General features: G+C 37.9%; 1 protein-coding gene across 12 annotated transcripts in view; it reads right to left on the reverse strand.

Moving 5' to 3' along the window:
• Window positions 1–16,806, reverse strand: part of HECW2 (HECT, C2 and WW domain containing E3 ubiquitin protein ligase 2) — a 393,499-nt gene that overhangs the window by 127,160 nt on the left and 249,533 nt on the right. For all 12 annotated transcript variants that reach the window (XM_055379315.2, XM_055379323.2, XM_063695060.1 and 9 more), the window contains 4 exons: window positions 12,891–12,985; window positions 8,144–8,219; window positions 3,542–3,711; window positions 1,061–1,203 (listed from right to left, as the gene is read on the reverse strand). In XM_055379315.2, the coding sequence (XP_055235290.1) occupies window positions 1,061–1,203; window positions 3,542–3,711; window positions 8,144–8,219; window positions 12,891–12,985 (484 nt within the window). The remainder of the gene's footprint in view (window positions 1–1,060; window positions 1,204–3,541; window positions 3,712–8,143; window positions 8,220–12,890; window positions 12,986–16,806) is intronic.

The raw sequence follows: 16,806 nt of genomic DNA on the forward strand, positions 1-16,806 counted from the left end.
CACTCTGTTGCCCGGGTTGCCCAGGTTGGAGTGTAGTGGTGCAATGTTGGCTCACTGCAACCTCCACCTCCTGGGTTCAAGCAATTCTCCCAGCTTCAGCCTCCCAAGTAGCTGGGATTATAGGTGCCCGCCACCATACTCAGCTAATTTTTTTGTATTTTTAGTAGAGACGGGGTTTCACCATGTTGGCCAGGCTGGTCTCGAACTCCTGACCTCGGGTGATCTGCCCACCTCGGCCACCCAAAGTGCTGGGATTACAGGAATGAGTTGCCGTGCCCGGCCAACTTATTCTTAATTAAGGAAAATCATCAAAAGGATAGTGCCGAATCACTCCACCTCTGCCCTCTAATGGCTATTTCAGAAGGAAGACACAATGTTTCTTCTATCTACTCTTTGCTCCACTGTACAGTTTAGAGCCTCTAGTCAGCTATGCATTATTAATTTGCATAACTTGTTTTTGGTCTTCTCTATCTCCTCAGTATGACTTACTACTTTACTCACAACTTACAAAAAGCTCACAAAAAGAAAATAGACATTAATTACACAGTAAATTTTAAGAGAATGTCAATGAATAAATTTTAGTTGCTTGAATGAATGTATATGTCTAGGAGCTTTATTATAACACTTCTTCAAGTCTAGGTCTCGTTTTAAATGGCTCCAAGACACGATTGTTTCCGTTTTTCAAGAGTAACAAGTTCTCTGGATAGAATTATTTAGGATAAGGTAGGCATCAACCTGATCCAAGAATTCTGCCCTAGGGAGAAGGTTTTATAAAAAGCTCCAATATACTGAGAGACAATCAAACACTATGAGATTTGACACTGAAATATTAACGGTGGGTACATCTTGGAAAAGATAAAAACGCAAAAAACATATATAATTAAAATAAACTACTTTTTTGTCAAGTACATTTTAATAAGTGTAAGGACACTTTTATTTTTAAAAGAATTGTGTTACTACTTCTTCTCAGTATGAAAAGTCCTAGGACTACCAAGTTTCATGTCATTTTTTCCTATATGAACTAATCTCAACAAGATCCCCAAAGGTAAGGGCTGATTACCCGATGGCTTGTCGCTCCAGCAGCCTCTGGACTGGAATGGTTAGTTTCCCCAGAAAACGCTTGATGATGGGACGGCTCTTGGCAAATTTGTCTTTAATTTCAATTTCTAAGACATCAGTAAGAAGTGCAAAAAAGGAATATTTCTGAAAACACAAACAGATAACATGCTGGTTTAAAAGAAAGACAAATATGATACTATATCATTTTATTTGTATAGGAAATGGTATCTCTTAAATTCTAACAACATACAGAGTTCCACATAGCTAGAAATAGCTGCAGCTATTGTCAATCCTTTATTCACTCAGAATCATTAGCATTCACCATGATTAAAAAGCAGCAGTCAAGGATCTGTATGACAAAAGAAGCCCTCTCAGTCAATCATGCAGCCCTTCCTAGTTTCACAGTTTTAGGAGATGTTATCAAATATTAAGTTACGCACAATGCAATTTTAGTACTCCCTACATTTATTGTATCTCAATTCTTTGATATTTAATATCTTGTTATAGAATGGATTAGAATTAACTAGTATATTTGATTGACAATTTGAATTCCTAATCTCATGAAATTCTGAAGTTGCAAAACATAGTTGAAAATACTCCTCCACTTAGTGGTTAAAATAGGAACATCTGCAGAATACTGTGGTTTCCCTGATAAATGTTAAAAGAATGTTTAAATGGAATTTTTCCTTAAGTTTAAAAGGCATACAGGGTCATTTCTTCTGGGACAGAAAAATAAAAGTATGAGGTTAAGATAGCTTTTGTTGTTTTCATTTTAAGAATGCCACTGGGGAAATTTGGATCAGACATTAATAAGGATATAAAATAAATATGAAGAGCTTTACTCACAGAGACTTTTACATATATTATCTTCACTTTATCTTTACAACGATGTAACTTTCTTTTTAAAGATGAGAATCTCAGGATAAGTAAATGATGGTGCCAGGAATCTAACCTAAATTATTTCACTGCTTCCCTGACAGTATCCATGCAACTATAGCGATGTGAATAGTGTAAGCCAACTTTTCACTTAGGTGCCTCTAGGTTTATCTAGTCCTAACAATTAATGTTTTCCAAAGGGCCAAGCAATTTGGCAGTCTGCTTAACGGAAAAAAGTACTTGCTTAGAATAAAAAAGCCGAGTTTAAGCCCCACTTCTGTCTCTGAATAGCTAGTCCCATAAACACTTTAAGCTTCAATTTCTTAATCACCAAAATGAAGACATAATAATCTCATCCTTCGTGCCTCCCTTTCAGGCTTGCACTGGTGACATGGTCAAAAACTTTGCAAATTTAAAATGTTAGGAAAATAGTTACTGCTTGTTTCATTATCATATCTATTATGTGCTTTCTAGAATCATATTGAGATATATTTTTATTTCTTCTAGGCTTTGAAATGCATTAGACTAAGTGGCATGCCCTTAAGAGTTTTTTTTTTTTTTTTACAATGATGAGATCATTAGTAGTTTCTTAAACCAAGTGTAAGAAGAATACAAGCAATAGTCAATATCTAAAACCATAGGAACTGCCCAGGAGAAATGCCTTGCTGTGTTGGCAAGTCTCAGATAGCTATATCTTTTCTGCAATCGGTTTTAGATCCCCTGATATACCTCTCTCCAATTAAATATTTCTACAACACTGTTAGAACATATTGTTGTCATTAAATATTTAGGGTATGATCTAATTAACTGTGTAACTCCTATGCCAGCCCAGAAAGATTTTCACACTAGTTATGTAAAACATGCCTCAGATCTCCAAGAAATGGAGGGAGAGCTCAAGCTTTGCTCACTAGATAAGAAGTGTCTATTTGTTCATTCTTTGACTTTCCGTAGTTCAAATGAGAAAACCCTTTGCTTGATTTCACTGATATGGTGCACTAAGATGACTGGTAGCATACTGTAGCTGTGAGGAAGTCTAAAATACCATCAACACAATCTGGCTTCACTCAGGATGATGACTCCTTGAATGGCTCATCTAATTAACAAAACTCTAGAAATTCATAAAACATTTGCCAAAGCCCGCAGAGAGAGAAATTCCTTTAATTTGTACTAAATGTATGCTACAACAAAATATCAAAATTTTAAATAAAACAAGATCAGTATTGCTGATTTTTCCTCTTGCCTCAGGCCCCACTATGACTCTACAAGGCAATGTTACTGCTCCTGTCCTTATTTTAAATGTTCATATTTTATTCATTATGAATTTTTTGCATTAACTGTGAGTTAAAAAAACGCATTAAGATCTTTACTTTAACAATTGAGTTTTTTGGAGGCTCCTTAAATTGTTCCCCTGATGTGACAGCTTCATTTGTCTTACCCTAGACCTGGCTCTGGAGAGATGGGAATAGCTCATTCTCATTGTACCCCTTCCCAGTAGAACCCCTAGACACTTCATAAACAACCTGAGGGATGCAAAAGTCTTGAGGAAAGAGAGACACTGGGCTGACTTCCTCACCATCAAGTAGGAGATCCCCGAGGATCATCTTACCTCTCGGTGCCAAATTGGATTGGTGGTGTTACTGATGATAGTAGACCGTCTCTCCTGCCCATGGTGGGCACAGGTGGGGAAACTGCTCTTCTTTCCTGGCTGAATTGACATCTTAAGATAAGGGTCAGGATTGAAGAACATCCCTTTCTTTAGCCCAACTGCCCTAAGATCTTTAAAGAAAGAGGGAGAAGGAGGGAGGGACAAAGAGAAAGCAGGAGGGAGGGAGGAAAGAAAGGAGGAAGGGAGAGAACAAGGGACAGAAGAAGGAAGGATCCATATGTCCTGATTAGAACAAGCAGCTCAAAGATAATTTGTTCTTAAATAAACACACAGGAGGCTCTAAACAGAAACGACTCTGTAACACAATAGCAGTTATTCACACTATGATTGCTTAGATAAGTGAAGACAAATGGGTTATGGTAGTAATTTCAGCAGAGGGGTCACCTAACAGGCCGCAAAAGTGAAGCCAAACCTTTAGCACCACCTCACATCCCTAAACTGACTTTTCCTGGGAACTCTTTTGATTCCAACATGTGCATCTTCACCACCTTTTTCCTAGGGCAATGTAATTCGGCAACCAGAATTTCAGACAATGTCTTGAGGGAAATACTGAGTAAGCAGTTCACTGAAAAACATGTTCCTTCATGAGAGAAAAATGAATCTTCTACATATACATAGAACTAAGTTTGATTGGAGATGAAACATCAGAGCATATATCCATTTGTACCACATTTAAAATGTCATATATATTCCATAAATATGATGAATGTTAGGAGAAATGTTTTCTGAAATGTAAGTGCTACCTGCTATTTTAAATAGCCAGTAAAGTAACTTAAATATTTGAAGAATGTCCTATAACTCACCTTAGATTCACAAATTGCTGTTTCACACTATATGCTACTAAAAGTCCTAGCCCAAGTCCATTTAGTGAGGAGACTGTATGTTTTTCCATGGTCAGGCTAAGAGACACAAACATGTCAGGAAATAAAGCTGGCTCCACTGAGTCTTCAACATTTCTGAGAATATCAGTTTGAATAAGATAGGCCTGGGAGCTAAATCATCTCAGAAAATGCTGGAAGATTAATCTAGGGAGGTTCTGAACACTGTGGTTCAGAGAGAAATTCTGCATATGGCCCCTGAACCTCCAAAGACCTTTGAATTACCCAGATTAGCTGGCAACCAGATCCTGGATAGTGACTCTTAAATTATAGGAGGTCACCAGGGTCATCCCACACAAGCCCATTCCTGAAATACAAGGTCTTTCTTAGAAAAATAGAATTGGCCTGAAATTTCCCATAGAACCGTATTCTCGAAGGAGTGCTCCCAGGAGGTGGCTCACCAGTGGCCCACAAGAATTCATGGCCCAGGTTCATGTGCTGAAAACACTCCAGAAATGTCTAATGACACATACCTGGCAGTAGAGGCGGAAAGTTTAATATATCTGCAAATATTTAAAAATTAAACTAAGAGCAATTTTTTTTTTTTTTTGAGACAGAGTCTCGCTGTGTCGCCAGGCTGGAGTGCTGTGGTGTGATCTTGGCTCACTGCAACCTCTGCCTCCTGGGTTCAGGTGATTCTCATACCTCAGCCTCCTGAGTAGCTGGGATTACAGGCACGTACCACCGCACCCAGCGAATTTTTGTATTTTTAGTAGAGATGGGGTTTCACCATGTTGGCCAGGATGGTCTTGATCTCCTGACCTCATGACCTGCCCACCTCTGCCTCCCAAAGTGCTGGGATTACAGGCGTGAGCCACTGCGCATTGAGAACACTGCATGAAATATATAGCAAGATCTTTGATCTGAAAACCAGTAGGAGAAGGAAAAGACGGGTAAAGAACTAGATAGGCACTTCAGAGAGGCTGCCATAATCTCATTAGCCTTGCAGTCCCCATCCCTGACACTTCATAAACTATGTACTCATTATTAAATGCAGAATTTGCATCTTACTGTCAGTTTAATGATGCTACTTTCACTTGGCTTTCTTCAGCAGGGAACAGCTTTGAGAAGAAAAGGCAATTGCCACATTCATTTTCTTGCCTTTCTTGATTATGTTGCCCTTGAACCCAGACAGAAGAATGATATTCTTTATATATTAAATCTATGCCCAAAAAAGGGACCTCTTTGTAGTTAATAAAGAGTAACATAGACAGAAATGAATAATGCCACAAGGTCTGACAGAGCTAAATCATTCACAAAAAATATTCCTTTGAACAAAAAGCATTCCACCAGACAATTAAGTCACTGCGATAAATAATATAACCGTTAGATAAGCCTGATACAAAATTTTTCCACAATGGGACATTGTACAAATAAATCTTCCTTAATAAATACAATAAACTACCAATGATTTTTAATCTGATTGTTCAGTTCCCTTTATCCATCTCATTTCTGATCTTTTCTCTTTTTTGTCTTTTACATATGCTATTGCTCACAAATATCCACACCATATAATAGGCCAAAGAAGGACTCAAAGTCACAAAGGTTTGACGTGTTAAATATCCTAAGTAAAGCCTTATTTGCAGCATGTTTAAAATATTAATGAAAATACATTTTTAATTTTAGCCATAAAATTCAAGTATTTGTGCCCCTACCTATCCATAGATAATCAAGAGTGGAACATTTGTAGGCAGCCATTCTACAGTGCTTAAATTTTCTGAGATAAATATTATCATCCGCTGTTAGTATGCTACAACCAGATTAATTTTTAGAATTAACATTATAGAATTGGTTTCAGCTCCTAGTCATTTCTGTACACTGTCTGCAAATGTCTGGCTATATGGTAAGAAATAAAACAGATGTTAGGTAGCTAGCCTCCATGTGAATAGAGGTGCGATGCTGGAAGAAATGTGTAAGGAAGAAGCATTTGGCTGTGCCTCAAAGCTTACTTCCTACTTTTTAGGAAAATGCCCTAGGATTTTTAACTTGCAGATGGTCATTCTCACATAGTCAGTTAATAACATCCCATCTGGAGTCAAAACCAATAAGTGTGTGTCATGCTTAGAATGATACGGATCACCTAAAAGCATAGGGTAATAATTTTAAACTAAGAAACCCATGGTTTATATCAAAACATCATGCTGTACACCATAAAAAAAATTTTTTTTACCTGTAAATTAAAAAAACAAAAACAAGAAACCCATGGTGTGGTCATACTCTAAATTTTCTGAGCTATCAGGGTCAACAAATTGTTTCCTGCCTGTCACCAGGGATTTTAGTAGCTTCAGACCCTCAGTACCGTGAAGGTTTAAAGCACAGGTGTCCAGCCAAAATGTTTTTAGGAAACAGGCAGATAAGAGGGGTAGGGAGATAGTACCACAGGCAGTGGTTATTTTTAGTGCCCTTCTGCAAACCTAGATATTTTTTAAACCCTGATGGTTCCTAACAAAACAAATTTATTAGCCAAATTTGAACCATAAGTCACTAGTTTACAGCTGCTGAAATTCACCAGGGAAGCAAAGCAAAAAAGCAAGCTCATATGGGAAAAGGAGAAACATGCAAAACCAAGCACAGATACTCAGAAGGCCATGGGCCAGCAATGAACTGATGCGTACACTTTAGTCATATGTGGTAATTATGCGTTGTGGAAGAGTCTGTTTCAGGATCAGGTCTTTTAACGCTCACTCTCACAACATGTTTTTTGTTTGTTTGCTTGTTTTTTGCAATCAAGAAAAGTGGATCTAATTTAAATTTTGGAAGTACTACAACTACAGAAAAATGAAAACAAAACATATTCCAGTGAAGGAGATCCATTAGACTTTATTTTCCATGTATTGTAGCATAGTTATCTGTTTTAAAAGTCTATTTCAAATATGGATTTTCTTATTCTTGACTTTATGACTACCAATTTATTTTCTAAAATCAGTGCCCTTCAAACTTTTTCGACAGTGTCCTATGTATGAAATACATTTTACACTGCAACCTACTACACATAAATATAGGGATGTATATTATTGTATATGAAAATTTTCAGTTTATATAAATTGATGCTTTACCCAAAAACAATCCCTTTCGTGGTAAACTCTGACATTATTCTTTTTTTTTCAGTTACTGATTTTAACTAAATCAAACTTACAAACTGGAAATGAGTCTTGTCTCATAACTTGAAAAGCCGTGCTTTACTTGTATGGTAAACATACAAGCAATTTGAACATTTTACTAATCAGAAAACAAGCCAAAAATAATTGGCTTATCCACTTTCCAATTTGTATGTGTATTCCTCCACAGATAAAGAAGTATATTGGCTTTTGTTTTCCAGTCTTCAAATTTTTCCTTTCTCTAGCTGAAGTAAGAATAAATTATTTTCAATAATCAAAGCTCCTCAGTGAGGTTAGCACATTATGTTACAGTTTTTCTTAAAGTAACTATACATAGTTATATAGACTATCGCCAGAAAACTTGGTAGAAGAAATAATTTCTGAATGTATATTAACAATTAATTTATCATGGTAAGAGATATACTTGAATTTTCAGAAGTATGACCCCCCAAAACTAGTTCACATATCATCATATCATATACGAAAGTCTGTAGAAAGAAGTGACTATTCATACCTTCGAAACTGTACACTTTCAAACTGGATGTCACGTTTAAAGACATTCTTACCTGACAATGTAAAGCTAACGAGTTTTCGAGAATGCAGGTTTCCTGAAGCACCTCCCTCCATGCCTTCTGCCCCCATCTGAAAAGAAAAAACACGCATCTGAAGTTTCAGAAGCATATGATGCCACTGGATCTGACTAGGAAACCATGTATGTTCCTAAATGCAATGATTTTTGCATCAAACAGGTATTGTATCATGTGTCCTTTCATTTCCCAATCTTGGAACAGAGACACAAATGCTGATTCTTGGAGGAAAGTCTAAAATTTAATCCTTACCACAAATAAAAAAATATATAAACTTCAAAATTTCCAATAACTATGAATCAAACTATGTCTTTTTTCCCCTTTGATAAGAATATAGTTGATTTGTAGTAAATATATTACTATTACTATATTAAATATTCTCTTTAGTTAAAAACCAAACATCAAGTTCCTTCAGATTTGTTAGGAAAACCTAGAATAAACAAAACAATTGAATTATATCAGACCTACCCATATATACAGAATTAACCTCTCTCATCAAGTATTTCTGAAAATCCACATGGAGTCCTATCTCCCTTGTAGGCTTGTGTTCTATTGTGCTGCAGGTACATGGCACATGCTACTATAATTAGCAATAATAAGAATTTGCAGTGCTATTATACTGATAACCTTTTCCTGAAAGCTTTTGAGTAAATTATACCTCACAAGAAGCCAGTAATTTATAAACCACCTAGCAAATTTAGACCTTTCTCTCAAATTATGTACAATTAATGCACAATTTGTGGTACATTAGGAAGAAAAACCTTCATATTACTCTGCAAAATAAGTCAAAAGAAGTCAACAGAATTGAAGGCAGAATATACCCAAATGTGGGAAATAGAACCACATTTTAATTCTGAAGTTTAGATTAAATTCTTCTGACAAAGATTATTTCCTTGAGCAAACTTTACTCAGGCTCTTTGGAGCTCTCTGCTCAACTAGGCAGGCCTTGGGCTTTTATCTCCATCCTTATAGAGTTTAGTCTTAGCAAAATCCCTGGTAAGTCAGTTTAGAATCAATCCCCACCCTCAATATGTGATCACCCTTGATATCAGATCAAACTCCTCATCTCCCACCATCCTCCATGTGATATCTGATCACTCTGGCCCTGCCATCAGCAAGAATTCTGTTAGGTCAGTTTAACAAGAATACCCCTAAGCTCTTGGTAAATTTCCATCTGCCAATCCCTCCACTCCAACCCTGCTTCTTGGCTACTAACCCCCACTTTCCCTTGTTGTATCTGGAATTGAGCCAATTCTATATTGAGTTCTCTTTTCCCCTAATGCAATAGTTTGTGATTTGAATTTGCTTTTACTACTTAACTACTGTCCAGGTCTGATTGTTTTTTTTAAACTCTTTCTCCCCTTTATCTTTGCTGCATTCCCCACACTCCTATAAAAATCATACATCCCCAGGAGATAAAAGCCATCACTAATCCAAGCAAAGTTGAGAAATTCCATTCAAATTTTGAAGTATAAATTTCTACTGTCTCCACTGTAACTCCTGTACCTTAGTCAAACTATTTTGCGTGCCACTTAACTGCATCCTGATTGCTTCACATGTCCTCTGCAACACACCAGGGTCCATCCAGGTATCTGTATTTCCTTCCATCTATAGATCCAATTCCTGGGTCATAGAGTTGGCTCTCAACAAACATGTGTGGTTTATTATATTGTATTGCACTCCTCTGACTCAGCATTTCCAGATTAACTAGGGCAGAGGCAGCAGTACACTGGCCAGAGAACTAACTGCTGTGGCCATCTCATCCTGCTTTCACCACACACTACGCTGGACTACGACTGAGACACACCCTCGGTAACCTGCCATTCCTTCTGTGCCTGGGCACAGGAAGATATCCTAGAAACTGCGGCCTCTCTGCAAATGGGCCACATGCCCCAGTAAGATGTGCCACCCCTCAAAACACATCTCTGTCAGCTATGGATATTTGTGCTAAATGAGTTTAATGAGGCTGAAACAATTCATAACCTGTCTTCATTTAAAACCTATTTGAAAAGTATAAGAAATTATGAGAAATGAAAGAAAATGTCCTCTAATTCTCATTTTTCAAATGTAATTCACCCTCTGGCAAAAGGCTTCCTGAAACAATTCTCAAAGACTTCACAGAAAAAGTGTCCTGAACAACAACTCTGGCAAAATGCTCATCTGAAATCATATCCAAATAATTCAATTTTTATCATTCATTACAATAAAGCCAGGAAAAACCAGGCATTACCACTAGATGCAGGGATATTAGGGATAATAAACACATCTGCAACTCAATGTTTAGAGACTGGCTTTAAAATAAACTCACTCCATAGATTCATTCCAGGAAAATCCAGAAATAAGAACGTCAACCAAGTGTTGAAACAATACATGGTAGTGAGTAATGGCAGCCTTAATTTGTCCCTGAAGCCGAAAGATTTCCTGTTCCAAGTATCTGAGACACATATCACTGTGTATGCTGATGAATGACAATGAAAACAAAATACAAATGACAGAGAGGTCCCCTTTTTTTTTTTTAATCTTCAATTCATTGCAATAGGATATGTGAGAAAAGAGACCACATGATTAGCATGACAGCTCATTTCCTTCCCTGTGGAGTTTCTCAATTACATCTTCCAGGTCTATTCTTTGTATCTGGCCATGGTATAATTGTACTAAGTGGGATTTGTAAGTATCAAGGATGTTAATCAGTCACATAACTAAACATATGTCATATACCTAGATGACCATCATGCTATTATAGAAACATAGTCCTGATCCCCAAAATGAGGTGCCCATGAGGTACAGCCTTTCAATTTTGGACACAGACCAAACTGTCTCAAGCTTGGTCAGAAATCGATTAACGACCCATTGCATTATTCAGTCTCTGAACCAAAATACACTATACTGATTGCCAGTGTTGTATCTGTGACACTTTCAAGATGCTCTGAAACCTGTTTGAAGCAAATTACCTCCAAACTATCCACAGGCTTTGACAGAGCAATCTCAATGCAAAAATCAATGGAATAAGATCAGTGTTCAACAAACCGTAAACTCCCACTGCCTTCAATGATATCTAAATACTGAAATTGCTCAAGTCTAAAAAAATCTAAATCCAGAAAATGCTTAATCATGTTTGGAAGCTGTTGTCTAATTTCAGACACAATGATTTTTTTAACGATTTAATTAAAAACAGCCCCACTCTTCTAGTTTTGTAACTTTCCTTTTTTAGAAAATTAACTAAAGTCTGTTCCAGTGCTTACTATGTGACATGGCAGACTTTGTAATCAACAATAGCTATTCTTTTTGTGACCTTCAAAGTCTTATACAGTAAATGTAGGCTTCTCTTTTATGTTCCACACTATGTTTACTACAATGGAAACTCAAATATAATTCTAATGTGAGCAGAGTACTTAGATGTTGAGGATTTTGCACACACTATTCCCTCTGCCTGCAACGCTCTTCCCTCCCTCTTCACCTATAAAACTTCTATTCATTCTTGAACTTGTCTCTCGGACACACCTTCAGGTAAGCCTTCCAGGAATTTCCTGATCAGGACAAATCCTACTACATAGAACATGCTCTCTTGCCCCATTTTGCTCCCTCTCATACAATTATCACTCAAATAAATATAATATTTGATTGATGTCTCTCTTCTGCACCAGACCTACGAGATCAATGATGGCGTTTTTCTTCATTATTTCATCTGTAGTGGTGGCACAATGCTTAGTACTTAGCAGACATTTAATGAATATTTGTTTAAATGAAAAGATGAGAGGGAAATACTGCTTGATACAGAGTTACAAGCACTATCAGAGACAGCATAGGGTGAGTCTGAACAATTTTAAAGTGCCATTTGCAAAGACTGCTTTCTGAATTTCAACCTGACTACTTGCCTGTTTCCAAAAATGCAAGCATCTATAAATGTGTATATACACATACACCCACACATACAATGTTGTAAAGATTCTATGTCATAGGAGTCAGTATTTTTTCTATGCTTTCATGACCTCATTTTTAGTAATGACTAATTAAAACTGAAGTAATTTACATATCTTGGACTCTAAGAATCTCCCCAAACCATCTGAGTCCAACCACCCATATACAGTGTAGCTGTGTATTGTGAGACTGTTAGATTCTAAAATAAAATTTAAAAAATCACAAAATTGCCATGTTGGAAATGGGCAGGCTTTCTTTCAAAAGTCCAACACAACAAGTTTCCTACAAAAGTAAATTAGATATCTGTTTCTTCAACTGAAGGCCTGACTTCTGAAGTCAACTTCTGAAGTTAAAGAAGTTGACTTCCATTGAGTGGCCACATTTTACCCAAAATATGAGCCGTATCTCTAGACACTAGATCCAAACTCAGCACTGAGAAGGAACCAGCACTAAGATCTTAAGGAAAACAGTGCATTTGTGACTGCCAACTTAGACTCCCTTCCGAGCAACGGCTCCTTGAGTTGACTGGCATGTAAATCACCCATAATTTAAATGGTTAAAATTCACATAAGATGCAATGCCACTCTTTCCTACCAACTGGTCACCCAGACTAAGTTTCCACTGATTCGAATTAGGGATTCAGGTGTGCCAACCTTGTAAGCTATTTCCTTTCCTATAACAGTGCCCACACTGTTATGTGTTTCCTTTTTCATTGTTCCTCATAACCCTGTCAGGGCCGCACAGGCAAAAATAGAAATCAAGACCCAGCATGGATCTCACAAGGAAGCTGGCAGCGAGGGGCACTCACCATCACAGCTGGGTTCTTCACGGTGATGCAGGGGGTCGTGGCTCGCAGGGCTCCACTAATGCCGTGGTAATATTTAAAACAGATTTTTATCTCCGCTGCAAAGCAATTGGAGAAAACAGTAATTTAAACAGTGAAACAAGTCATGTAGGAATCAGCTGTGGAAATCCACCATACCACCTCTCAGGGAATCCCACTCATGACTCTGAATGACCTCTTTTTTCCACTAAGCACCAACAGATTACATCAATTTCTGTTTGATTTTATATGCTCCTCCAAAACTTTGTAACCTCTTGAACATATCAGAAAAATGATGCACCAAAACAACACGCCAAAATAGAAATAGTGTAGCGATAAGAATGGGGCTAGCTGGCATTTATTGCGGTGCTCCTTAATGTGCCACAACGTTATGTCTCACGTTCATGTTGTTAGTGAACCCTCACAGAACCTTGGGAGGCAGAAATTCCTTTCCCCATATTACAGATGAGATGTTGAGGTTTGCTGTAGGTCAGACAGATAAGAAATGAGAGTCAGGACTCAAACCCGAGCTGTCTGATTCCAAAGCCTTCACTCATAACCTCTATCTACATTGACTGTAGCTCTCAATGGAAATAGAGGAAAAGCAGTCTAACAAAGCATGGAAGTATACTGTAGTAGATTCTCTAGTGACAGGATCTGGAAATTTATATTATTTTAATTTTCCAAGTCATTTAAATACACCCAGTAGACAGGGATCAAGTCTACAAACAACTGATGTCTATATCTCACAGCTTGTGGCAATCCACACATTTCATACATTTTTTTCTGATAATTCCACTTTGATAGAAAGTAATACAAATGCCAATTATGGTTTTTGGAAAGTAACTACAATTCCAAAGCATGAAACCAAACTGTGTTAAAGATAAACCTACAGCCACTGGAATTTCTGTGTATACAAAGCGTCTGACTCACTGAAGTGTCACTGCGAGATGCATTTTTCCCAAGGTGTCGTTCTAAATATGCAAGGATGCTGATGGGCAGGCCCTGGAGGCAGAATCCTAGGCTACGGGAGGGAGTCCCTCTCTCTCAAATGAGTCACCAGGACTATTAAAGTGGGGCTGCTCAATGTATTTCCCTAAGGGAAGTTCATCTTTCACTGACTTTCTCGACTGTACCAAATGGCCTCCTGCAGGGTCTTTGGTTTCCTTATTTTAAGAGAAAGATATAACTGAAGAAAAATCCTCTTCCAGGAATTTATATCATTACACTCTTCCTACCAATGACCAAATACTAAATCTCAAAAAAACAAAAGTTGTTATGGGGTAAAAATATTGAGTCCTTATATTATTTATGTGAGTCACTATCCAATAATTCATAATTTAATAAGCATCATCGGCCAGAAGATTTTTACTACGTACCTGCCACAGCACATGGCCAGGAAGCAATGTGCCAGACAGTGCAAGGGAATCAAGGAAAGGTTTCTGGTCTAGTGGGTGTTCTGTAGTGTAGCTGCTGAGATGCCAATCACAGGCATGGCAAAATACAGAAGACACACACTAAAAAGGTAGAGCACCAGGTCGAACAGCATAGAGAGCGTAGAGAAGATGAGAGAGGACATGGTGGAGTCAGAAAGGTGTCATGGAAAAAACAGGTCTAATGGATGAGCAAAATGGGGCTGGAGAGAGTTAAGGAGTGGCAAAAGCAGGGAGGCACAGATGAAGCATGCTGGGTTTGAAGAATGGCGAGATGACCTACGCAGGAATTCTAGCTTTCCTATTACTTTGCCTCCCTGAGAACTCTTCTGCAAATGACTTTCCTGAACACAAACATAGATTACTGGTTATTTCTGAAATAGTAATAGCTGGACAGATCTGAGCAAACTTTACTCTCCCACTTGCTTTTTTCCAAGACCAATAGCATGTAGTCTGCAAGAACAAAGCTAAGTAGTGTGCACGAGGACGGTCCGAGCAGAATAAAGTGTGGTAACATGCATGGGGATTGAATTCTTTGGACATGAGCTCATTGGTATCACACTCTTCATGCTGGGGAAGCAAACATCCATGGCTCTGTCTACAGGCAGCACCTCACAGATCAAATCAATGGTTAGCGAGTGAGCAGGCCATTTTTTCCACAGAGAGAAGTGCATTTTTATAAGATATCTTCCCCTAACTCTGTCTCAAGTTAGGATGCCATCTTCTTTTCCTAAGGTTTTAATAGTCGACTAGGTAACAGACAATGAGATTAAAAAAATGTGACTGCTTATTTTTTTTGGAGGATGATGATAATCATGCCAATTTTGCTAGCTGACCCATTTTGGGTGTTACTTTATTCCTTGCTATAACAAAAATCTCCAACCAAGATGACAAAGTAGAATCCCTGAAACTAAGATCAATGTATCTCGAATTGCACAAAAGCAGATTTTGTGGGCATGATCCAATTCCCCCACTCCCACCAGTGCTACAGAGCTGTGTGTCACAGGAGCAAAAAGCTGAGGGGATTTCCACAGATCACCCATTACAAAACCACACACACAGGCTGGTCACTAGAGAGGAAAACAGTCCTGGACAGAATGAGGAGTGGTTTGCGTAGGGATGAAAACTAGCTGGATCCTTCAGCAGGACATCAGTGAAGATTCCTGCCCCTAAAAATAACGGAATGTTCCACTCTGAGTGGGAGTTTTCATCTTGAAATGTTATTTAATGTTTTAGAACGTCATACAAGATTTTTTAAAATGTTGTAACTAAGCAACATCCCCTCTGACAAAGGGGGAGAGCAGCATTTTGATTAATATATTTGAATATTTTGGTTATTGGAAGAGGTAACGGAAGAATGCTCAGAAGGATGGAAAAGGGAAGTTGGTGCCCAGGGGCATAGGCTTCTGTTGCACCTACAATGTGTAACCTCTGACTGCAAGAGGAGCATTTTTTTTTTTTTGTAAAAAGCTATTTCTGAGAAATATATACAAAGGCAGGTGGAAGTAAGCACAGGCACGATGACTGATTAGGGAGGACCCCAGTGATCAACAGAGCCCAGCCCTCCTGTTCATAAGCAGGAGAGATGGAGGACATGGACCAAAGGGCAATGAATGAGTCCATCTATCCTAGCTGCTTTTCCCCACAGCCTGATGTGGCAGGCAACATCTCCCCCTGCTGGCCTCAAATTATGGAAAAAAAATAAAAAAAAATATATATATATATATAAAAATATATATTTGTATAGAAACATTTTAATATTTGCATATACTTATATATATCCAAATATATAATATATGTTATATATATATCTATCTCCATTCTTTTGGGCTATAAAAAGAGTATTTTGAATTCACTAATCAAAAGCATGTTGCCTCAGAGGGCAGTGAGCTAGGAAAAGGGAAAGGCATCCTGTATGAACCTGTAAGGACCTGATATCGGCTGAGCCAGGTCTAGCCTCAGGAGGAAGAGAACAGAGGATGATCGGCATCTGCTCTCTGAGGTCCCTTCTGGACAGCTGAAGCCAGTCATAGATCATGGCAATATAAGGGCCCCTTTTGATAATCTTCAGGATACATTTGCTTATAGCATTGCTAAAATACAGATTTAGCACTCTGTATTTGAATGTTCTTTAAACAGAAAAGCCCCATTATTTTCAAATTTTTGACTTACTAATTTTCATAAATACAAATGAAGATGTCCCTCAGGGTAGCAGCATACCTGTTCCCCTCTACCATGGGTTGGAGGGTGGTCATTTGTGAGACGTCACTTTGGGCATATTCCAGGGCAAGTTGGGGAGGCAGAGGGGCTTTGAACAGTGTTTAGGAACTTAAACCTGTTCTCGAGTAAAGGGGTTTCTGTAACTGTGAAATTCTGACACTGCATTTTAAATCAACCATTCTACCACCTGTTTAAAAGAAGAATACATTTCTGGGTTTGTATATGAATAAAATATTTCCAGATAGATA

Source organism: Gorilla gorilla, chromosome 11 (assembly GCF_029281585.2).
Source record: "Gorilla gorilla gorilla isolate KB3781 chromosome 11, NHGRI_mGorGor1-v2.1_pri, whole genome shotgun sequence".
Lineage (NCBI taxonomy): Eukaryota > Metazoa > Chordata > Mammalia > Primates > Hominidae > Gorilla > Gorilla gorilla.